Here is a 23,393-nt window from a genome sequence, read left to right as displayed (position 1 = left end):
AACTGGGAACATATCAGCTGGAAGTGACAGAAGAGGAGAAGGACCTAGTTGTGTTGGTTGATCACATGATGACTATGAGCCACCAATGTGATGTGGCCATGAAAAAGCTAATGCAGTGCTAGGATGCTTCAGGCGAGGTATTTGCAGTAGGGACAGGGAAGTACCATCTTACAAGGCACTGGTGAGACATTATCTGGAATACTGTGTACAGTTCTGGTTTCTCATGTTTAAGAAAGATGAATTCAAACTGGAACAGGTGCAGAGAATGGCTACTAGGATGATCCGAGGAATGGAAAATCTATCTTATGAGAGGAGACTCAAAGAGTTTAACCTAACCAAAAGAAGGCTGAGGGAGATATGATTGCTCTCTATAAATATATCAGAGGAATAAATACCAGGGAGAGAGAGAAGTTACAGTAGAACCTCAGGGTCACGAACACCTCGGGAACAGAGGTTGTTTGTAACTCTGAAATGTTTGTAACTGAACAAAACAATATGGTGTTTTTTTTCAAAAGTCTACAACTGAACATTAACTTATTACAGCATTGAAACTTTATTATGCAGAAGAAAAATGCTGCCTTAACCATCTTAATGTAAATGAAACAAGCACAGAAAGAGTTTACTTACTGGTAAAATCTTTTTTTTTAAACTTTCCCCTTCTTTTTGTAGTAGTTGACATTTAACACAATTCTGTACTGTACAGTATTGGCTTCTTTTTGGGGTCTCTACTGTTTGATTGTGTACTTCCAGCTCCAAATGAGCTGAGTGGTTGACTGGTCAGTTCATAACTCTGGTGTTTGTAATTCGGAGGTTCTAGTGTATTTAAGTTAAGCACCAGTGTGGACACAAGAACAAATGGATATAAACTGGCCATCGACAGGTTTTGGCTTGAAGTTAAGTGACGCTTTCTAACCATCAGAGGGAGCCTTCCAGAGGGAGCAGTGGGGGCAAAACAATCTAACTGGCTTCAATACTGAGCTTGATAATTTGAAGGAGGAATTGGTATGATGAGACTGCCTACAATGGCATGTAGGCAATCTGCAACTGCTAGCAGCAAATATCCCCAATGGCCAGTGATGGGACACTAGATTGGGAGGGCTCTGAGTTACTATGGAGAATTCTTTCCCAGGTGTCTGGTTGGTGGATCTTACCCACATGCTCAGGGTCTAACTGATCATCATATTTGGGGTTGGGAAGGAATTTACCTCTGGATCAGATTAGCAGAGACCCTGGGAATTTTGTTTTTGTTTTTTGCCTTCCTCTGCAGCATGGGGCACGGGTCACTTGCAGGTTTAAACTAGTGCAAATGGTGAATTCTCTGTAACTTGAAGTCTTTGAACCCTGATCTGAGGCCTTCAGGAACTCAACCAGAGGTTAAGGTTCTATTACAGGAGCAGCTGTGGGAGGTCCTACAATGTACAGGAAGTCAGACTAGATGATCACGATGGTCCCTTCTGGCCAGGGCCGGCTCCAGGCACTAGCATTCCAAGCTGGTGCTTGGGGCGGCAATCTGGAAGAGGTGGCAGTACCTGTTGTTTTACCCCCAAGCAGTGCGCCGATTTGCCGCCGCGGGCGGCGGGGGCAGTCCGTGTGCCCGTAGGGCAGCAAGCGTGTTTCCGCAATGGCGGCAATTCAGCGGCAGTTTCTATGTTTAGCTGTCCACGGCGGCTTCAGCTAAACATAGAAGCTGCCGCCGAATTGCCGCAGCCACGGAAACGTGCCTGCCGCCCTAAGGGCACATGGACTGCCCCCGCCGCCCACGGGCGGCAATTCGGTGTGTTGCTTGGGGCAGCGAAAACTGTAGAGCCGGCCCTGCTTCTGGCCTTAAAGTCTATGGGGGGGAGGGGTTTCTATCAATATTAAAAAATTAGAGAGAAATAGCAAAATCTGAGGGGAAAATTAAGATTTTCCAACAATAATTGATAATTAGAGGGAAAAGGGATGAAATCACTCTCCTTCTGATCTCCCATGTCCCCATGGCGATTTCAGTCAATAGCTAGACAGTCCCTACCCCATCCCCTGCCACTGTGGCTTGGCCCTGTCATTGATATGGGCAACAAGGAGTCCTGTGCTTTGAGACAGGTTTATTTGGGGAATGCATTGTACAATCATAGAAATGTAGGGCTGGAAGGGACCTTAAAAGTTCCAGAGAATTCTATGGCAGTTGGGAGGGGATATCAGAGGGGGAAGGGTGAGTGAATGGCAGTTGGAGGTGGGGAGCTGGGTTGGGTTGTTGGGGTCTGGGGAGCAGCTGGGATGGGTTAAATTGGGGCCGGGCAGACTCATCAGGGCTTCTCTACACGTGAAAGTTAATTGGGATTAAGACAGGGAGTGATTTGAAAGTCTATTCCAGAATAACTCTCTATGTGGAAACTGTTACGCCAGAGAAGAGTGCCTCCTTGTTCCTGTTTAGCTTAAGCCATTTTCAAAGGTGGGTTGGACTATACAGGGTCAAGGTACTCTTCTTCTGGAATAAGAGTTTCCACATATGGAAGTATTCTGGAATAACTCCTTGGGTAGCCAATCCCTCCTCAGGGACTCCTGCTTTCCCTTTCTCTTCCTGTCACCCTGCCTCGAAGATAAGAGAAAAAGTTGATCCTTAGGGGGTTTAAGCCCCTTGCCCCCATTTTGGGATAATTAAATCAGGGCAACAGTTTCCCTCAAAAATTGAAGGGATTTTATCTCCTTCACTAATTAGAGAGGGAAAACGTGAAATTTGAGATTTTTCTATCAATATTTAATAATTAGACAATGAGGGAAATTTGAGGGGATTTTAGGATCAATATTTCACTATGGGCAAAAAACATCAAAGACTGGGGTATTTATATCACTATTCAAAAATTAAAAAGGAAAAGTTAATACCCAAGTGAGCAGCAGTTGCTCAAGCCAAGCTCCCAGGTTACAAGGGAGGCATCCACAGCATCTGATGTAGGAAGCTAAGCTTCCAACATGCTGACTAGAGATTGACACGCACAGAGATTCATTGCAGGAATCACTGGGTGAAATTCTCTGGCCTGGGTTATGCAGGAGGACAGATCAGATAATCATAACAGTCACTCCAAGCCGTAGAATCAATTAACCTATAATTTGTCCTTATGCATACGCATTATGATACACTCTTTAATTACATTATTGCATACTGTTTTTTTCCACAGGCCCTCTGCCTCATTCAGAGCACATGATGGATGGTGAACACAGGATGGGTAGGTTAATATTTATTTTTATTCTCCTCCTTCAGAGTGGGGCTTCAGACATTATTCACTGCACACCATCCAAACCCTGCATTGAATACAGAATTATTAATTTCCTCATGGGCTTTTCTATGCTGCTTTCATCATATATCTTAGGTTTTTTTACAAACGTTAATGAATTTCTCTTCATAAACCCCTGAAATGGTATTATCCCCACTTTACATCTATGGAATGAAGGCCAAAGTTGTCAAAAAGTCTCTACCAATTTTGGGTTTCCAATTTGAGATTCCAAGACCCAGATTACTTAGCATTTTTATAGCACTTGCTATTATCAAAGCACAGCTATTGATCCAAGTTGCTGCTGAGTGCTCAGCACATCTGCAGCTCTGACCCCTGGTGACTCAGGTTGGGGACCCAGAAAATGAGGAACACACAATGGTTACCTGTGAAAATTTGGTTTAGTGATTTGCCCGGCATCACATAGGAACGCTATGGCAGAGGCAAGAACAGAATCCATTTCCCTAGGGCAGCATTTAACTGCCTCAACCAAGAGACCTTCCTTTCTCTTCCTTCAATCCCTTGCCTCATTCTCTGTACACCTTCCAACTTTGGCGACAAATGAGCCCAACTGTCATACAGCCTCCTTTGTTACAAAACCCTGATTCATCCCCACAGCACAGACCCTCCTATGCACTAAAGGGAGGCAGGGGCCTTTGGAAAAAAGTGTATGTGATCATGTAATTAAAGACTGTATCATAATTAGGCTTGGCAGAATTTGATTTTCATTTTTTTTATAATTTGGACAGATAATAGTTTGTTTTTAAGTATTTTTTGTTTTTATAGATTTAAATTTTCAAAGTTGCAGGAAATTATGGGGGAGTCAGACAACTTGGGCAGCAGGCAATAATTATTAAATGACAATAGACACAAAGATTCAAAAAGTTAAAGCTTATAACAGTTAAAACACAAATTATCCACACGTCAAAATATACAAAGTAGGGCTGTCGATTAATCGCAGTTAACTCACGTGATTAACTCAAAAAAATTAATCACGATTAATTGCAGTTTTAATTGCACTGTTAAACAATAGAATACCAATTGAAATGTATTAAATATTTTGGATGTTTTTCTATATTTTAAAATATTGATTTCAGTTACAACACAGAATACAAAGTGTATAGTGCTCTCTTTACATTATTTTTATTACAAAGATTTGCACTGTAAAAATGATAAACAAAAGAAATAGTATTTTTCAATTCACCTCATACAAGTACCATAGTGCAATCTCTTTATCGTGAAAGCGCAACTTACAAATGTAGACTTTTTTTGTTATATAACTGCACTCAAAAACAAAACAATGTAAAACTTGAGAGCCTGCAAGTCCACTCAGTCCTACTTCTTGTTCAGCAAATCGTTCAGACAAGTTTGTTTACATTTACGGGAAATAATGCTGCCCGCTTCTTATTTACCTGAAAGTGAGAATAGACATTCACATGGCACTGTTGTAAACAGGGTTGCAAGATATTTATGTGCCAGATGCACTAAAGATTCATATGTCCCTTCATGTGTCAACCACCATTCCAGAGGATGAGTCCATGCTGATGATGGGTTCTTCTCGATAACAATCCAAAGCAGTGCAGACCAACACATGTTCGTTTTCATCATCTGAATCAGATGCCACAAGCAGAAGGTTGATTTTCATTTTTGATGGTTCGGGTTCTGTAGTTTCCACATCGGAGTGTTGCTCTTTTAAGACTTCTGAAAGCATGCTCCAAACCCCGTCCCTTTCAGATTTTAGAAGGCTCTTCAGATTCTTAAACCTTGGGTCAAGTGCTGTAGCTATCTTTAGAAATCTCACATTGGTACCTTCTTTGCGTTTCGTCAAATCTGCAGTGAAAGTGTTCTTAAAACAACAACATGCTGGGTCATCATCTGAGACTGCTATAACATGAAATATATGGCAGAATGCAGATAAAACACAGAGCAGAAGACATACAATTCTCCCCCAAGGAGTTCAGTCACAAATCTAATTAATGCATTATTTTTTAACGAGCGTCACCAACATGGAAGCATGTCCTCTGGAATGGTGGCCAAAGCATGAAGGGGCATATGAATGTTTACCATATCTGGCACGTAAATACCTTGCAATGTCTGGGATATAAGTTATTTGGGAGGTTTACATGCTATGAGTGTCAGGAATGGGGAATACCTCCTTGCTTCTTCAGATACATTAGGATGGCACTGTCCTATTATAACAACGATAACACTTCTGGGTTTTGACCTGTAGGTGAGGGTATTCACAAAGTGGCCTTAAAATCTATAAATAAATTCCTTTTTCATTCTCAGAGCAAACCCTTAAACTCATATAATCATAGAAATATAGGGATGGAAGGGACCTTGAGAATCATCAAGTCCAGTCCCTTGTGCTGAGGCAGAACCAAGTAAACCTAGACTATCCCTGACAGGTGTTTGTCCAACTTGTTCTTATAAACCTCCAATGATGGCGATTCTACAACCTCCCTCAGAAACTTATTCCAGAACGTAGCTACCTTTCTAGATAGAAAGTTTCCAAATATCTAACCTAAATCTTCCTTCGTGCAGATTCAGCCTGTTACTTGTTCTCCATGTCCACTGAAGGTAGGACAAGAATTGATCACACTTCTCTTTATAACAGCCCTTATCATATTTGAAGACTATCATCAGGTTCCCCTCTCAGTCTTCTTTTTCAAAACTAAACATGACCCGTTTTTTAACCTTTCCTCATAGGCCAGGTTTTCTAACCCCTTTGTCATGTTCGTTGGCCTTCTTTGGACTCTCTTCACTTTGTCCACATCATTCCTAAAATGTGGAGCCCAGAATTGGACACAGTATCCAGCTGAGGCCTCCCCAGCACTGAGTAAAGCAGGACAATTACTTTTTGTGTCTTACATATAACACTCCTGTTAATGCACCTCAGAATGATACTAGCGTTTTTTGCAACTGCATCGCATTGTTGACTTGTATTCAGTTTGTGATCCACCATATCCCCAGATCCATTTCAGCAGTGCTACTACCTAGCTAGTTATTCTCCATTTTGTAGTTGGGTGTAGATTTTTTCCTTCCTTAGTGAAGTACTTTGTACTTATCTTTATTGAATTTCATCTTGTTGAATTCAGACCGATTCATTTTGAATTCTAAGCCTGTTCACCAAAGTGCTTACAACCCTTCCCAGCTTGGTGTCATCTGCAAATGTTATGAGCATACTCTCTCCTCTGTTATCCAAGTCATTTATGAAAATACTGACTAATGATGGACCTTGAAGGAGTCAGTCGCCCAACCCCCACTGAGTTTTGCAATAGCTGAATTGCTTCCTTCTTGAAAAAGGTTCAGTATGTGTGCAGTGGGGAGGAGGGGGCAGTTTGACTGTAAATTTCAGATCTGTTAGCAGTTGCAGTCCCCTTTACAGATATCGCAAACCCCAAAATCATGTGAGTGGCTTAAAAAACATGATTTTTTAAAAATACTAGTACATTCTGGGTTCTGTTTACTCACCTCCTGGATTTTGAGCCATTAGGGGTTAATATTTTCCAGCTTTTCTCCTCAAACAGTAGGGCTAGAAATTGACTCACTTAAAAAAATGAAGATTTTCCAATAATCACATGACTCCAGGAACTGGGCGCTTTGAGAGCAAATATCATGAAAGCTGGCAACACATCTCCCTTCCCCCCCACACACACACATTCACACACTTACCTCTGGATTCTCTCTCCTCTCATTCCATCAGGTGACATGGTGCTGAACGCAAGTCCCCAGCTGGAGGTGCCAAGCGCAAGTCCCCAGCGGGAGGAGACAGAGATGGCAGGGCCACGCAGGGTGCCCCTGGGAAGATACAAAGGGAAGGCATCACGGACTCAGCGCAGGGTGGGGAGGCAGCATGGGAGCCCCGTTGGGAAAAGGGAGGTGGAACCAGCCCCTACCCTACCAGACTTGGGGAAGCCTGAACCCCAGCCCAGGCCTTTCAAATGTGCTGAGTGTGGGAAAACCTTTTGCCGCAGCTCTGACCTGCTGAGACACAAACGGATCCACCGAGGGGACCGGCCCCACCACTGCACTGAGTGCGGGAAAAGCTTTGTCCGGAACTCCCACCTCCTGATCCACCAGGTGATTCACCGTGGTGAACGCCCCTTCACATGCAGCGAGTGTGGAAAGAGCTTTAGCCAGAGCTCCACCCTAACAAGACACCAGCAGATCCACACTGGCGAGAAACCCCACCGCTGCCACCAGTGTGGCAAGAGCTTTGGGCGCAACTCCAACCTGACGCGGCACCAGAGGCTCCATGCGGCCGAGCGGGTCTACCGGTGTGCGGGATGCGGGGAGGCCTTCCGCAGCAGGGGGCTGCTCATTTCTCATCAGCGGTGCAGCAAGAAGGAGAGGCCAGAGGCTTGCAGAAAGCGCACAGCGCCAGCTTAGTTGGGGACAAGAGGCAGAGTTTGCTATAACAAGGGGTTGTGATGCAGCTGAGGGTTCCCAGTACATGTGAGATGGGGGTGGCCCCAGCACCACAACTTAACAGCAGTACCGCAATGCAGAGATGATGGGACTACTGCGTTGTTCTCCTGGATAGAGAAGGAGACAGGTTACCCATCTCCAAAACCACTATGTCTCTCTCACCTTAGCATTGTTCTTCTGTCCAACCCCAGACATACTTTAACTAATCTATCTAATCATATGTTCCCCCACTCTCTCCATCCATCACTCCCTATACACATCTTCCCTTTGTCTGTCCATCCATTCATTCCATAGCAACACAACAAGCCCTTCCATCTATTCATCCACCCATCCCCATAAACACTACACTGTCTGTCTTTCCTTAGCCCTACTTTTCCATCTGTTCATCCCCCTACTGCCCCTCTGTCTTTTTATCACCATATGCACCTATCTATCTAACTGTCTCTCCCCATACGTCTCACCCCTCTGCCTGTCCATCCAACCCCTAACACGCTCCGGGCATTCACCTGCCCTGAATCTCATTCTGGTCATTCTGCCAGGTAGATTAAGTGGACTATGAGCTTGGATACGATCCTGGCTGGTTGAGACTCCAGCCCAGTGCACCAACGGGATTGCTATGGGATTTTCAAAGCTTTTGTTTCCAGGCTTCTACAGCTGAGTAGGTTGTGGGAGGTTGACTGGTGGCAGACTTAATTTATGATTGCTATTATTTATAGTGCAGTAGTGCTTGAAAGGCCCCATGGAGATTGGGGCCCTGTTATGTGGGGTCCTGCACAGACACATCTATCTGAGGGACATATGGCGCCCATCGCTGTAGTATCTGAGCGCTTTGCGTGGTGACAGAGGTCAGGGCCTGGCCATGCTGGGCAGTGCACAGACACAACAAGCAGGGGCTGCAAAGCACACGGTGAATGATATGTTGGCTCTGTTGCTGCCAAGACGCACCCTGGCCGAGATTCAGGCTTCATAGTTTGTGGTGCTGCATCGACAGACGGTGACTGAGGTTGGGGCCCCCTGGCTGCACAGACACAAAGTGAGATACTGGCCCCGCTCAAAAGAGCTCACTGTCTGAATGAACAAAGAGTGGGCCACCGCGGGGACTTGTCCAAGGTTATATAGCACTTCAGTGATAGATCCAAGAACAGAATCAGGTCTCCTATATCCTGCTCAGTGCCTGGCCTTTCACTTTGGCTGATATTTGTCAGCGGGTTGGTTTGGAAAAAGCTGCTGGGGTGCAGAGTCCCAGCTGTCAGGGAGGGACAAGGAAAACAATGTTAATACATTGGAAAAAAAATAAATGTACTAGTTGGGAATCCGCAAAGATGCCCCTCCTTGGAAATCCCACCTGTCTGATGGTTTGGTCACTGCCCCCAACACTCCTGATCTGTCTGTGTAACAATCTGTGACAGCAAAGACATTAACAAACCCAAAGACAGACTCCGAGGATGAAGGCTGAGCTTTCTACAGCTGCATCTTCACCGCCTCTGCAAGGAAAGCAAGGTTAGTACAAACCCTAGAGGTATCCTTCCCCATATGCACTATGTTGGAGCACCTGCTCCATAGGATTCATAAAGTGATGGGCTCAAAGCTGCCTTGTTTTCCTTACTCAGCATATCCAGCAGTTACTGAGATCTGTGGTAAACACAAATGTAATATTCTGCAGGCAGCAGTTATCATCTGTGGGCCTCAGAGCACTTTACAAGGAGTATCACTGTCCCTGTTCTGTAAAAGGGGAAACTGAGGCACAGAACGGGGACATGATTTGGACAAGGTCACAAGCAAGAACTAGGACTCCCAGTTCCTACTTCTGTAACCTACAGGACCGCACTGCCTATCCCAGGACAGGGATAGACTCCAACGATCCTGAGTCCCAGTCCAGTGCTCTAACAACTAGAATTCACCTCTTTTTAGGGCTTGGAGCTCAGGCATCCTGACTTGCACCCTATCCCTCTGCTCTCACCCACTAGATTCCACTCCCCTCCTTGAACCACAGATAGAACCCAGGAGTCCTGATTACCTTAGACAAGGAAAAGAAACCAGCAGATCTCTATTAGGACCACACACATCAAAGTAAATAACATTCAGCTGACACTTAGATATTTATTTCAAAGCCTGGATTTAAATTCCACTGGAGATGTTGGGGTCATTACTACTCAACATGTTGGAATTTCTGGGTAGTTTTGTGTCATTTTTCTAAAAAAAATCTAGGAAACTATATCCCCCAGCTACACTGCAAAACTATTAAATGGATTTTCTTAAAGTTACAAAGTCAAGCATTCAAAAATTAAGAAATATAAGAATTAAGGTTATATATGCAACCTTAACTCTGCCCCAATTGGGGAAAAAAGTATATGATGCATTAATATATTATTAATATAGTGAATATTAATGTTGATTAACAACGAGGACTGATAAATCCATTTTAAGGAAAGATGTTAATTTTTTGTTTCAAAGTATTTGAAACTGATCTAATTTTAATTTGTATTTTTTGCAATTTATTGCAAATTCTTTACAATTAAATTTTTTTTAATCAAAAATATTACTGATTTTTTTGTTGTTTACCAGATGCCTTGTTTTTGGAAAACAAAATCAGTGTATTTTTTTAAAATGTTGAAATAATTTTAAGAAATTTTAAAATGAACATTTTTGACTCAATTTTTCACAAAATATTTATATTTCTAAAGGCAGTTTTGAACAGAAATGCTTTTTGCTTGAAAAATTCAACTATTGCTGTTGGTTTTATTTAACATTTATATTGTGGCAATTCCTAAAGGTCTCAATCACATTGGGCCCCATTACAATTATTATTTATTAGTTGCATTTGCACTAGGTGCTGTACGGACAGATGATAAGTGGCAGTCCATGTCACAAGAAGTATAAATGCCGAGAGAGCACCTTGGAAAGATTGCACTTTAATGCATGTGCACAAAGGGGCAGAGTTAGTGGTCAAGTAACTTTAACTCTGGCATTTCCTAATTTTTGTGTGTCTGGCTTTGCAATCTTAAGAACATAGTTTCCATGTCTGTCTATCTCAGATACTTTACAGGGTCCGCCTTCACCATTGTAACTAAGTACATCTTTAATGTATTTATCTTCACAACACTCTTTTGAGGTAGGGAGATATTCCTGTTTTTACAGATGGAGAATTGAGGCACAGAGAAACTGAGGGCAAGTATACAGTAGAAACTTTTGCTGGCTTAGTAACACCAATTAGGGGCGCAATTTTTTTTTAAAATCTATATAGGCAAAAGCCCTAGTCTAGACACAGTTATATTGGCATAAAATGCTTTTGTCAGTTAAGCTTATTTCATTTGTGGAACCAGTACAAGCTATGCCAGCAAAAGCACATTTGTCAGAATAAATTGTGTCTATAGTATGAGGGGCTGCTATTACAGCTATATCAGCAAACAATTTCTAGCATAGACTTGGTCTAAGTGATTTGCACAAGGTCTCGGGAGTCTGTAATACAGTAGAGATTTGAACCTAGGTCTCCCTGGGTCCTAGGCTAGTGGTTAACCATTGCACATGCATCTAGAAACCAAAAAGAGGCAGCTCACTACCTGGGTTAATGACCAGACACAAGAGAATATTTTGGAGCAGCTCAGAGCACTGGATTGGAGGCGGGATGTAGTGATTTTTTGGCTTTGCCTAGATTACATTTTAAAGGTGCAATGACACTTGGAATTATGGAGCTCCAACTAATTAACTCCAGGTTTGCTTTGCTTTGGCAGGCGTTAATTAAATTCAGCCAGACAGCTCTAGCTAACAAACAGCCTGGAAGGGCTCGTAGAGAAGCCACTGGCATGATTGAGCCTGGGGACAGTGCAGAAGGCAGCGGTGGTTTGTATTGCGGAAGTGCCTAGCGGCGCTAGGCCTGGCAATCCCTGCCCTGAAGAGTTTAGGCTGTACATAGACCAGCCAGACAAAGGAGTGGGAGGGGAAATGGAGGCACAAAGAGGGGAAGTGACATGTCCAAGGTCACACAGCAGGTCAGTGGCGGAGCTGGAAATGGGCGTCCCCACCCAGTATCCCAGTTATTGATTGGGAGGCGACAGCATCTCACACGGGCACTGGGGACGCACTGATCACCCAGAATCGTGGGGGCACGGGAAGCAGCCTGGGCAATGGGGCATTGGAGCAGACCCACGCTACGCAGGCAAATCAATCGCTCTGCCTGCTCCTGATGGGGCCGGGAGATCTGCCAATGGCATGAGCGGGGAGGAGGAGCCTCGTCCCTCACCCCCCCGCCCCCCACAGCCCCCTTCCTCCCAGCCCCAGCATTGTCTGTGGATTTTAACCCCCGCAGGCCCTGGCGCTGAGCACGGGGGGATATGGAGAAGGTGAGTCCCACGCGCTCAGCACCCAGGTGCAGGGAGCGGGGCGAGATGCCACGAGCTCAGCGCCTGGGTGCAGTGCCCCAGGGAGGGGCCCGTATGGGGGGGGGGACAGGAGGACTCGGACACCCCGATTTGAGTGCACCGGGGGCCCCATGTGCAGCGGGATCGGGGTGCGGGGCTGTAGCGGGGAAGCTGCGGAGACCCCCCCCGCACTCGGTGCACCAAGGGATCGGCCTGGGTGGGGGCTAGGCCAGGCCACCCCCGCGCTTCTGTTCCAGCCAGGTTCGCGCCCCGGGCCCGGCTCCGCGGCGGGGCGGGGAACGCCCCGGGCTCTGGGGCGCGGCGGGGCGGGGAGGCCGCGGGGCGAGGCGAGAGCGGCGGCGCGGACGGACAAAGGGGCCGGGGCTGGCTTGGCCCTGCGGCCTGCTGGGGCCTGTCGCGCTGCCCGGGGCCGGAGCCTGTGGAAGGGGGGACAGGACCCGCCTGCTCCCCGCGTGCCCCCAGCCCCACACCAGCGTGTGCGCGCGCCAGAGAGAGTTGCCCCTGTAAACCCCAGTGTGTGTGTGTGTGTGTGCCCCTAGGACCCGTGTGTGTGTGTGTCTGTGTGTCTGTGCCCGTGCCCGTGCCCCTAGGTCCCCTGTGTGTGTGTGTGTGTGTGTGTCTGTGCCCCTAGGACCCGTGTGTGTGTGTGTGTCTGTGCCCCTAGGACCCGTGTGTGTGTGTGCGCTGTGCCCCTAGGACCCCAGTGCGTGTCTGTGTGTGTCTGTATGTGTGTGTCGTGTGCCCCCAGGACCCGTGTGTGTGATTTGCCCCCAGGACTCCTGTGTATGTGTGCAACAGAGAGATTTGCCCCTGTAAGCCTCTGTGTGTGAAAGAGCGTTATTTGCCTCCCGGACCCTTGTGTGTGTCTGTGCTGTGCCCCATGCACCTGTATGTGTTTGTGTGTATGTGAGAGAGAGAGATCCAGTGCGTGTCTGTGATAGACCCCTGGGACATGTGTGCCCCCGTGCCTGTGTGATTTACCCCAGACCCCAGTGTGTGTGTCTGTGCATGCATGATTTCCCCTGAGACTGCCATGTGTGTGGTGTGTGCGTGTAAAAGAGAGAGACGCTATGTGTATGTATGATTTACGCCTGGGACCCTTGTGTATATGTGTGATGTATTCCTGGGACCCATGTGTGCACGCACCTGTGTGATTTACTCCTGGGACCACAGTGTGCACACATGCCTGTGTTGTTTACCCCCTGGACTCCAATGTGTGTGATTTACCCTGGGACCTGTGTGTGTGTGTGTGTGTGCGTGCGCGTGTGTGATGTGCTCCAGATGCCAGTGTGTGTGATTTGCCCCAGACCCCAGTGTGTGTAACTTATCCCAGAATGCTTGTGTGTGTGGTCCTTCCACACTGGAGGAAGGGTTTGTGTGTATGTGCATGTAATATTTACCCTGGACCCTGTGTGTGCGCTTTCCCTGTGGGGCAGGGGCCCGTGGCGTGCGTGGGTCTTTCCAGCACAGAGGCTCTTGGAGCTGGGAGCGACCTCTTTCTCTCTAAGGAGCTGGCTCAGTGGGACATCTCAGCTGGGCTGCCCCGTCCCACCAGGCCAGTGTAAATCGCCCCACACTCCCTTGTCTCTCCTGTCTTAGGTGGAGTCTGTGACGTATCCTGACTTTCTGGTTGATACTGAGAGCAATGGCCCCTTTCCACTGGAGGATCCCAGCGAGGAGAGGTAATGGCCCAAGCCCCTTTGCCCTTTATAGGACCGAGAACGTGATGGTCTTACTGCTCTGCCAAGGGGGCCTTGGGGTGAAGGTCTAGGCCGGGGATTGTGGAGACTTGTGTTCAGTTCCTGCTGCCACATGCTTTCTGGGTGACCTCAGACAAGTCACGGACTCTGCCTGGGCCTGAGTTTCTCCAACAGTAAAATGAGGAGAATGATTTTGGCTGGTTACACGGGAAGCCCTTATTGGACCAGCGATTCCAAGTCTGGGCAGTGCTAGCAGTGACAGGACTCTGATCCCAGTTATGGTCTCTTGGTGCTGTTATGATATCAGTAGTAAATATGAATAATCTGTGAGGCCCCTGCAGACCGTTTAGAGGCAAGAGCCAATCTTTTTGTTGTTATATAGTTGTATTACAGGCTAGTCTAAATCTCCGCTGAGATTGGTCCCTGTCATGCACAGGGACACAGTGACCACATATGGGGCCCAGTCGTGCTGGGCGCTGCACAGACACGCAGTGGCCGAGATCAGGGCCAGGCACGTCGCGGGCTGACACAGTGACCGAGTACGAGACACGGTCGTGCTGGGCGCTGCACAGACATGCAGTGAGAGTCCCTGCCCTGAAGCACCTACAGTCTAACTGGACACACCAGGCGTACAGTGAAGTACAGATGACATACCAGCAAAATGCTAGGGCCAGGGGGACTCTGGGTTAACTGTTCTCAGTGGGAGCTGCTGTGTGCTTAGTGCTTTAGGAAATTTAACCACTGACCTTAAGTACCTGGAAAATCCGCCTCCAATTGTGGGTGCTGGACAGGCACCCACAGTATAATGATAATACGGACATCTTTATGCAATCTGCTTGTGCTCTCCATTATTAGCAAGGAGTGGAGGCGTCTGTCCCTGTGTCCTCTAACTGAAACTCTAATTGCAACATGAATCATAAAGAAGATATAAAAATCACTGCTGACAAAATGTGTAGACGACAGAAGGATAGGTGGGAATGGCAGCTAGTGGTGGGGACACAGAAAGACCCATGTTGCTTGGTAAGCTGGGCTGATTTGAACAATGTGCGTTGGAACCCAGCCAAATGCATGGTCACACATGGGAACGAAGAATATGGGTCACACATCCGGGATGGGAACCTTTGTCCTGGAAAGCAGTGACTCTAGAAAGGACGGGTGAAAACATCCGGCAGAGGAGATCCCAGTGCAATGCTGTATTGAAAGGGCAAACTTGATCTCTGGCTATGTCAGCAGGGGAATATCGAGCACCTCTTTCTATGGCATTGCTCAGACCTCTCTTGGATACTGTGCCCACACTTCAGAAGGGATGCTGGGAAATTGTTACGGTTCAGAAAAGAGCCACAAGAATGATTCACGATCTGGAAAACCTGTTGTCCATGAAGAGACTAGTGGTGCTCCATGTATTCGGGTTACTCAGAGACGGTTAAGAGCTGACTTGATCCCGGTCTTTAAGCACACAGGGAGGGGATTTCTGAGGGCAGAGGACTCTTCAACCTCCAGGTCCAATAGCTGGGAGCTGAAGGGAGACTAATTCAGGCTAAGAATATAAGGAGCCAGTGTTTACCAGGGAGGAGAGTTAATGGTTGGAACAGCTCCCCTAGGGACGGGATGGATTTTCCATCAGTGGAGATGGGGCGTCTCTCTCTCAACGCTCCACTCTAGCTCAGCCAGGAGTTATTGGGCCAGAGGCAGGAATCACTGGGGGAGATTCTCTGGCCTGGGTTAGGCAGGAGCCTGGACTGGATGGGCACGATGGGCTCTGCTGGCCTTAAATTTTATGAATCTATAAAGGGTGGAGTTTCTTGCACCTTCTTCTGCAGTATCAAGTCCTGGGCATTGTCAGAGAGGAGAGACTGGGCTAGACACACCAGTAATCCCTATGTACTGTAGCTGGGCCAATTTATTTGCAGCAAATAAGTGTTGCCAGCTCTGGAGGGTTTTTTTACTACGAGCTTCGTGATAATATTTAACTGTTTTTATTTTTCCCCTTAAAGCCGCAGCAACTGGGTCCATGTATTTATAGGAGAATCTCAGCTTTTATCTTGGGGGGAGGGTGGGGGAGAGTGTATTTCCAGCCCTTGTCATTTGTGGGGTTGGGTTCCTAAAGGTTCAAAAAGCAGAATTAAAAAAAATGTAGCTAATCAAAATAATCCCATTTTTAAGATGCTCTGGTATTTTGGGGGCCTGACTCGTCATTTTTGAACTCTTTGGGTTGGCAGAATTATGGGCCAATTTATTTACAGCCGACGATTTGTTCTTCCCCCGTCCCGGTCTCTGCAATTTGTTCCTTGTTCCAGTGCCGCAAGCTGCGTGGGAACCATGCAAAGGGGCTGGTCGGTGCTACCTTGTTCAGGGCGTGGATGTGAAGAGCCAGAATCTCTTCAGTCATCTTTAACCTTAGGGCCAGGCCAAAGCAGCCTCCCAGCTCAGGGATCGAATGCTCATTGTAAGGCACTTGCTGTGAAGCGCACAATTTGCCCCTCATCCCGTGTAGACAGTGGCCCTGTGTTTGCACTGATGGAGCCTGCTCAGAAGCAGAGTTAAACTGATACAAATCTTGGTGGTTTATGGAAACAACTTATTCCCCGGTTTACATGGAAGATTTGCACCAGGACTGGAATTGCTGCTTAACCCCCAATGTAGCTGAAGCCTGAGTCACAGAGGAAAGGTTCTAACTACGTGTGTGGGGCCTGATCACGTGATCTGACCCTTACACCTGTGTGGATTCCTGCTTCGAAATAACTGGGGCCCCGTGCAGGGTGGAGCATCCATGATGTGCAGCACTGAGAGTCACTGGGGTCTAACGACGAGCGTGCTGGACTGGGACACGACACCCGGGTTCATTCCCAGCTCTAAAACTGGTTTGCTGGGTGACCTTAGGCAAGTCACTTCCCGGCTCTGTGCCTAGTGTCTTGTCCTGCCCTTTGTCTGTAAGCTCTTCCGGGCAGGGGCGTGTGCGACTATAACACAAATTACAATAATAATAAAGGATCAGGCTGCATTGTAGGGGGGTGTAACGGGCTCTGTCTCCACAGCTCCCCCTTGAGGCATGGGGTGGCCCTGCAGTCATAGTTTCTCTTTCCTCAGTCATTTCTCAGAGGCTTTGTCGTAACCAGTAACTCCCATATTGGGCTGGCTTGTTATAAGAAACGGCTGCAAAATAAAGCCCTAAGAGTCTGTCGGAAGCTGATATATTTTGAGGTTTATATACATCCATCCTTCCCGATTCTTCATCCAGCCACTCCCAGTTCTGCCTGGAGTCCCCCTTACCGAGCTGGAGTCTTTTCTCCACCTGTGTCCCCTGCAGCAGCAGCTTTTTCACTGCTTGCAGCCCTGCCAATCCCCCTCCCATGCCTTCCCGCTTTGACTCTCCCAGGCTTCTTCCTTATCTGCCCCAGAGGCCTGATCGGGTCACATGGCCTTTTCCATTCCTTCTCCCCCACCCCCGGGACAGTTGGGTGGGGCCAAGACCCATCTCCCTTTAAAGAGGCAGCTGCCCTGTGACAGGGTGGTTTCAAGGTCTCACCCATGCTAATGGCCGTCTCCTGTCTTCTTTTCCCATGCCCAAGCTTCCCGCTGGCGCACTCGGCCGAGTTCTCGTGGATGGAGCGAGGGGAGGAGCTATGTGACGCCGATTCAGATGAGCGGGAGGAGCTGAGAGTTGTCCTGACAGGTGAGGTGGGAACAGGTGGGAGCAGGACCATAGGGAGTCGCCAGACTGGATCAGCTCCCAGGTCTGCCTAGCCCAGTCTCCCGTCACCGACAGCGGCCTGCACCAGATGCTGCAGGGGAAGGTGGGAGAACCTGCAGTAGCAGACGGGCTAATCTGCCGCCATGTTAGAGCACATCGTGGTCTCTAATAGTTAGAGATCGGCTCAAGCCGTTAGCATTAAGTAGCTCTGGATGTTCCTGTTATCCACACAGACAGCCCTGCTCTGAGTCCTGCTAAGCTTTCAGCCTCCACTACATCTGGTAGCAATGAGTTCTATGGGCTATTTATACACCACGGGAAAAAGGTTTAGAATTTGCTGGGTTTCACTTACATTGCATGACCCCTTTTTTTTATTTACTCTTTGTACTGCAGTAGCTGCCAGCTCCTCCAGGGAGCCTGCGAGCCCTGGGAGCCCTGGGTCTGCACCTTTAAAATTCCCAACCAACCCCAGCGGTGTCTTCCTCCAAGCTCCGCTCTAGCTCAGCCAGGAGTTACTCGTCTGGAGGCAGGAATGGTAGGGGGAGATGCTCTGGCCTGGGTGAGGCAGGAGGCCGGGCTGGATGGGCACAATGTGTTCTGGCCTTGACACCTATGACTCAGTGCAGGTCCCTCCCCATTAGATACTTCCTCCCCTTGGCGTGACTGACGTGTGTCTGGATTCCCTCTCTCTTTTCCTTCTGCCAGATGACGGGACCCTGAGTGAGGACGAGGAGGCTGACGATGTGCAGGAGCAGGACGACGACGATGGGGAGCCAGAAGGGCCATTCTCAGCCCACTCCGAAGGGGACGATTCCTGCGGGAGCTCTGAGAGGCCACAGGGTAGATGGCGTGATGCAGGTGCGGGTGAGCAGGCCTGCGATGCAGAGGATAAGCCGTTCCGGTGCTCCGAGTGTGGCAAGGGATTTGCCCAGAGCTCCAACCTGATCAAACACCAACGGGTCCACACCGGGGAGCGGCCCTACCGCTGCCACCAGTGTGGCAAAGCCTTCACCTGGAGCTCATCGCTGCTGGAGCACCAGAAATCTCATGCTGGCGAAAAGCCCCACAGCTGTCCGGAGTGCGGGAAGAAGTTCAGCCGTGGCTCCACCCTGCTGGAGCACCAGCGCATCCACACCGGCGAGAAGCCTTTCCGCTGCCACCAGTGCGGCGCCCGCTTCAGCCAGAGCTCCACACTGGTGCACCACCAGCGCACCCACACCGGGGAGCGGCCCTACCGCTGCGACGAGTGCGGGCGCAGCTTCGGCCGCAAGTCCACGCTGGTGACCCACCGCCGCACCCACACCGGCGAGAAGCCGTACCACTGCCTGGAGTGTGGACGCAGCTTTGTGGTCAGCTCGGACCTGGCCAAACACCAGCGCACGCACACCGGCGGCCAAGGCCCCTACCGCTGTGGGGAGTGCGGGGAGGGCTTTGGATGGAGTGCCGCCCTGGCTGCCCATCGGGCCAGCCAGCATGGTGCAGAGAAGCCCTACCGATGCTCTGAGTGCGGGGAGGCTTTCCACCAAAATGCCACGCTGCTGGTGCACCAGCGCACCCACGCTGGCGACGAGGCCTTCACCTGCTCCGACTGTGGTGAGTGTTTCCTGGAGAGCGCCAAGCTGGCCCGGCACCGGCGCACCCGGCACAGCGCCGACGGGGAGGAGAAGCCTTTCAAGTGCTCCGAGTGCGGCAAGGGCTATGCCCAGAGTGCCGGCCTGCGACACCACCAGCGAGAGCAACCCTTCCGCTGCCCGCAGTGCGGCCTGAGCTTCCTGTGGAGCTGCCGGCTGGCTGAGCACCGCCGCAGCTGCCGCATGGCTGAGAAGCCATACAAGTGCCCCGAGTGCGGCAAGAGTTTCGGCCAGAGCTCCAAGCTGCTGCGGCACCAGGTGACTCACACCGGCGAAAAACCCTACAAGTGTCCTGAGTGCGGCAAGATCTTCAGCCAGAGCTCCAATCTGGCGGAGCACCGGCGCACGCACGCCGGCCAGAAGCTCCACCGCTGCGGCATCTGCGGCAAGAGCTTCGCCCTGGGCTCCTATCTGGCCAAGCACCAGATCACCCACACCGGGGAGCGGCCCTACCGCTGCACCGAGTGTGGCAAAGGCTTCCGGCAGAGCTCCAACTTGATCCAGCACCAGCGCACCCACACCGGCGAGCGCCCCTACACCTGCCCCCAGTGTGGCAAAAGCTTCTGCCAGAACTCCCACCTCATCAAGCACCGGCGCACCCACACCGGCGAGCGCCCCTACCGCTGCCCCCAGTGCGGCAAGAGCTTCCGCCAGAGCGCCAACCTGCTGGAGCACCAGAACACCCACACCGGCGAGCGTCCCTACCAGTGCGGCCAGTGTGGCAAGAGCTTTTGCTGGAGCTCAGCTTTCAGCAAACATCAGAGGACTCATCTCAGCTAGGGGAGCTGTGCTGGGACCTACCTGAGCTGGGGGCCCTGTATTGGGACTCTGCGGGCCCACCTGAGCTGGGATTCCCCCCGTACAGGGATCACCAAGCCCCATCTCCAGTTATGGACCCCCATATGGGGATCCCCAGGAGCCAGGGCAACACTGGGACCCCTCCCTGCTTCCCCCGTCTCCCCTCTGAGCTAGGGGACCCAATATGGAGACCACCAGGACACCCCATGGACATGCTGGAGATCCCAGCCTATCTTGCATCAGGGTGGCCCTGGTTGAGCACTTCCATCAGGGAAGCAGGATCCAGTCATGGCACATGGAGGCAAACCAAGATCAGGCTCTGTCATGCCAGGTGCTGCACAGACACACAGTGATTGAGATCAAGGGCCAGTCGTGCCGGGCGCTGCACAGACACACAGTGACCGAGATCAGGCCCCGTCATGCCGGGCGCTGCACAGACACATAGTGATCGAGATCAGGGGCCAGTTGTGCCAGGCGCTGCACAGACGCGCAGTGACTGAGATCAAGGGCCACTTGTGCCGGGTGCTGCACAGACACGCAGTGATTGAGATCAGGGACCTGTCACACCCAGTGCTGCACAGACACGCAGTGACTGAGATCAGGCCCGTCATGCCGGGCACTGCACAGACACGCAGTGATTGAGATCAGGGACCTGTCACACCCAGTGCTGCACAGACACGCAGTGACTGAGATCAAGGGCCACTTGTGCCGGGTGCTGCACAGACACGCAGTGATTGAGATCAGGGACCTGTCACACCCAGTGCTGCACAGACACGCAGTGACTGAGATCAGGCCCGTCATGCCGGGCACTGCACAGACACGCAGTGATTGAGATCAGGGACCTGTCACACCCAGTGCTGCACAGACGCACAGTGACTGAGATCAGGCCCCGTCATGCCGGGCGCTGCACAGACACGCAGTGACTGAGATCAGGCCCTGTCACACCCGGTGCTGCACAGACACAGTCAACGACAGTCTCTGGTTTACGTCACTTACATGTACTGCTTTCCATTGCCTCCCCGTCCAATGCAAGACTGACCGACCAGTGTATTGGCACAGCCTTGTTCTGCATATCCCAAGTGGCTGAGATTTCACTCTCTGTTGGGTGACCATTGTACAACTCTCATCTTTAACAAATCTTTGGAACTAAACTCATTTTGCTGACTCCTCTGGAGTTTTGTTATTAAGAAGGAGGGGAAAATGAGAGATTTGTGCTTTGGATCTAATGACTAAGAAGACTGCTAAGTAATTTTGTTAACCACAGGGTGAAAGGTGAGGTGCTGTTTTAAATCAGAAAGGAGCTAAGGAGACAAGTAATTGTGGGAAGAAGTGGACAGTTTCCACAAGCTTCAAACCCACGATTGGCTCAGGAAGTCAGCAAAGCCCTAATCACCAGGCTGCCAAAGACTGAGAGCCTCTTCCTCTATTCAAAATACTATAGAGGGAAACTAGAGACTTTTAAGCTCTTCAAATTCCTGATCTTTGTGCCTAGCCTCCTTTTCTAGCTGGTCCCTCACCTGCACGTCCATCTTTGTCCTTTTGCAAAACTGGGTTCCAGCCCTCCACCAATTCCTCAGGACTCTTCCACACAGTATGTTACTGGATTGTGGAACTCTCTGCCACAGGATGCTGCTGTCGCTGAGAACTTAGCCAGATTCAAAGAGGGACTGGATGTTTATGTGGATAACAAGACCTGTATGATAGTAATTGATAAAGAAGTGGGTTTGAAAGGGATATTAAACCTCAGGTTCCAAGGTTTAAGGTGATCTCTAGCTATTAAGATTTAGGGTGAGACAATCATGTGGGTAGATGATCCCAAACATGGTTCCTCTCACTTTCTTCTGCAGCATCTGGTGCCAGAGATAAGCCACTGGGCCAGAGGAATCCCAGCTTCGATACAGTCTGGCAGTCCCAGTTTTGAAAGCGCTCCCCTCACTAATGTGCAGTTACAATGAGAGCACCTAGGCAAGGCAAAATATTGTAGCGCAGACACAGGCAGGGAATGATATTCGTTCCTCCTGCTCTCGGGCAGATACGCAGACAACCTCACTAAGCATGAGCCGCTTTCTGGGAAAAGCTGTTATTTTCTAACTCGATAATCTAGGCAGCATCTTTGTGATTAGGCCTGGAGCCTGGCAGCCCGGACTCCTGGGTTCTCTCTGCAGCCCTTCCACTGACTTCCCCTCTCCATGTCCATCTGGGCTAGTGAGGATTCATCTATGAGTAAAGAGCTTTTGAGTTCCTCGGCTAGAAATCCCTACATCAATGCAGAGCGTGGTGGCGAAAGACTCTCTTTTATGTACGTCTTTTGCAAGTGATTTTACCAAAGCTGTTCAGGGCGATCGCGGGAATTACAGACCCGTGAGCCCTACTTCTCCATATCTGTTAAATCTGGTTGAAACAATACACAAAAATAGAGTTACCAACCAGCTAGAAGATAGTGATATATGCTAGTGTCTAACCAGCACGGCCTCCCCCTAGGGAAACCCTGCCTCACTAACCTGCTAGAATTCTTCGAGTGTGTCAATAAAATAGTGACTAAAGGAGAAGTAGTGGACATCGTTTCTTTGAACTTTTAACAAGGCTTTGGCCCAGGTACTTCACGAGAGGCTCCGAAGGAGCCATGGGATGAATGGCAAAGTACTGTCCTGGAGCAGCAACAAAAAGGAGGGGAAATGGTCTATTTTTAATGCTGCAGAAAGGCCAACAGATGTCACAAGGTTCTGGGGTTTATTGGGCAGAAAGAGGGTTAGTGTTGGGATTTGGGGATAGAAGGGCCAGCTCGCGCTCATTGAATAGACGGAGTCAGAGTTGCAAGTATCATTCTTATGGTGTAAAGGCCTTTTCACAGAGGAAGGTTTGGCAGCATGTCTTGGAGCCGTTCACATTCTGCATTCACTCAGTCCCCTCTGGCCGTTCATTCCTCAGCTGGATCCCCTCAACCCAGCATGCTTTGGCCCCAGTTCTTGTGGTCTGGGTGTAAAAAACATTTAGAGGCCAGAGAATCTCCCACACTGATTTTTGCCTCCAGCCCCAAAACTCCTAGCTGAACAGGAGTGGGGCTTTGAGAAAGAGAAGCCACATCTCCACTGACAGACACTCCCCCCAACACCCCTCCCTGCCAATGTTTAGGTTTTCAAATAAGTGTGACTCCGCATCTGCTCAGTGCAGCACACTGGCCCCCTCTACTGGTAACTGACCCACACAGCAGCTGATGAACCTGCGCCAGCCTTGATTAACAGGGAAGCTTTTTAGCTCCTGTGGGGAATGTCTGGTCCGGCTCAACTGGACACTGACCGAGCCGGTCAGGTGCGGCTGGTCCTGTTGGCGTACGCCGACGACGTGCTCCTTGTGGTCCAGGACCCGGGCGACCTGGTTCAGGTGAAGGCTTGCCAGGCCATCTACTCGGTGGCTTCCTCCTCCTGGGTCAAGAGCTCTGGCCTCATGGCCTGGGATGGGTGGCAGGTGAGCTCCCTCCCACCTGCACTTCAAGCCATCCAATGGCTCGCGGGTCC

General features: G+C 49.5%; 1 protein-coding gene across 1 annotated transcript in view; it reads left to right on the top strand.

Moving 5' to 3' along the window:
* Positions 1-22,421, top strand: part of LOC123369104 (zinc finger protein 850-like) — a 29,995-nt gene extending 7,574 nt beyond the window's left edge. The window contains exons 4-10 of the mRNA XM_045014464.1: positions 3,156-3,203; positions 5,793-5,828; positions 6,955-7,630; positions 9,131-9,179; positions 13,658-13,740; positions 17,328-17,431; positions 18,155-22,421. Coding sequence (XP_044870399.1) covers positions 3,156-3,203; positions 5,793-5,828; positions 6,955-7,630; positions 9,131-9,179; positions 13,658-13,740; positions 17,328-17,431; positions 18,155-19,860 — 2,702 coding nt within the window. The 3' untranslated portion in view covers positions 19,861-22,421. The remainder of the gene's footprint in view (positions 1-3,155; positions 3,204-5,792; positions 5,829-6,954; positions 7,631-9,130; positions 9,180-13,657; positions 13,741-17,327; positions 17,432-18,154) is intronic.
* The last annotated feature ends 972 nt before the right edge of the window (positions 22,422-23,393 follow it).

Source organism: Mauremys mutica, chromosome 4, assembly GCF_020497125.1.
Source record: "Mauremys mutica isolate MM-2020 ecotype Southern chromosome 4, ASM2049712v1, whole genome shotgun sequence".
NCBI classification, from domain to species: domain Eukaryota; kingdom Metazoa; phylum Chordata; order Testudines; family Geoemydidae; genus Mauremys; species Mauremys mutica.
This window is presented reverse-complemented; position numbering and strand designations above follow the sequence as displayed.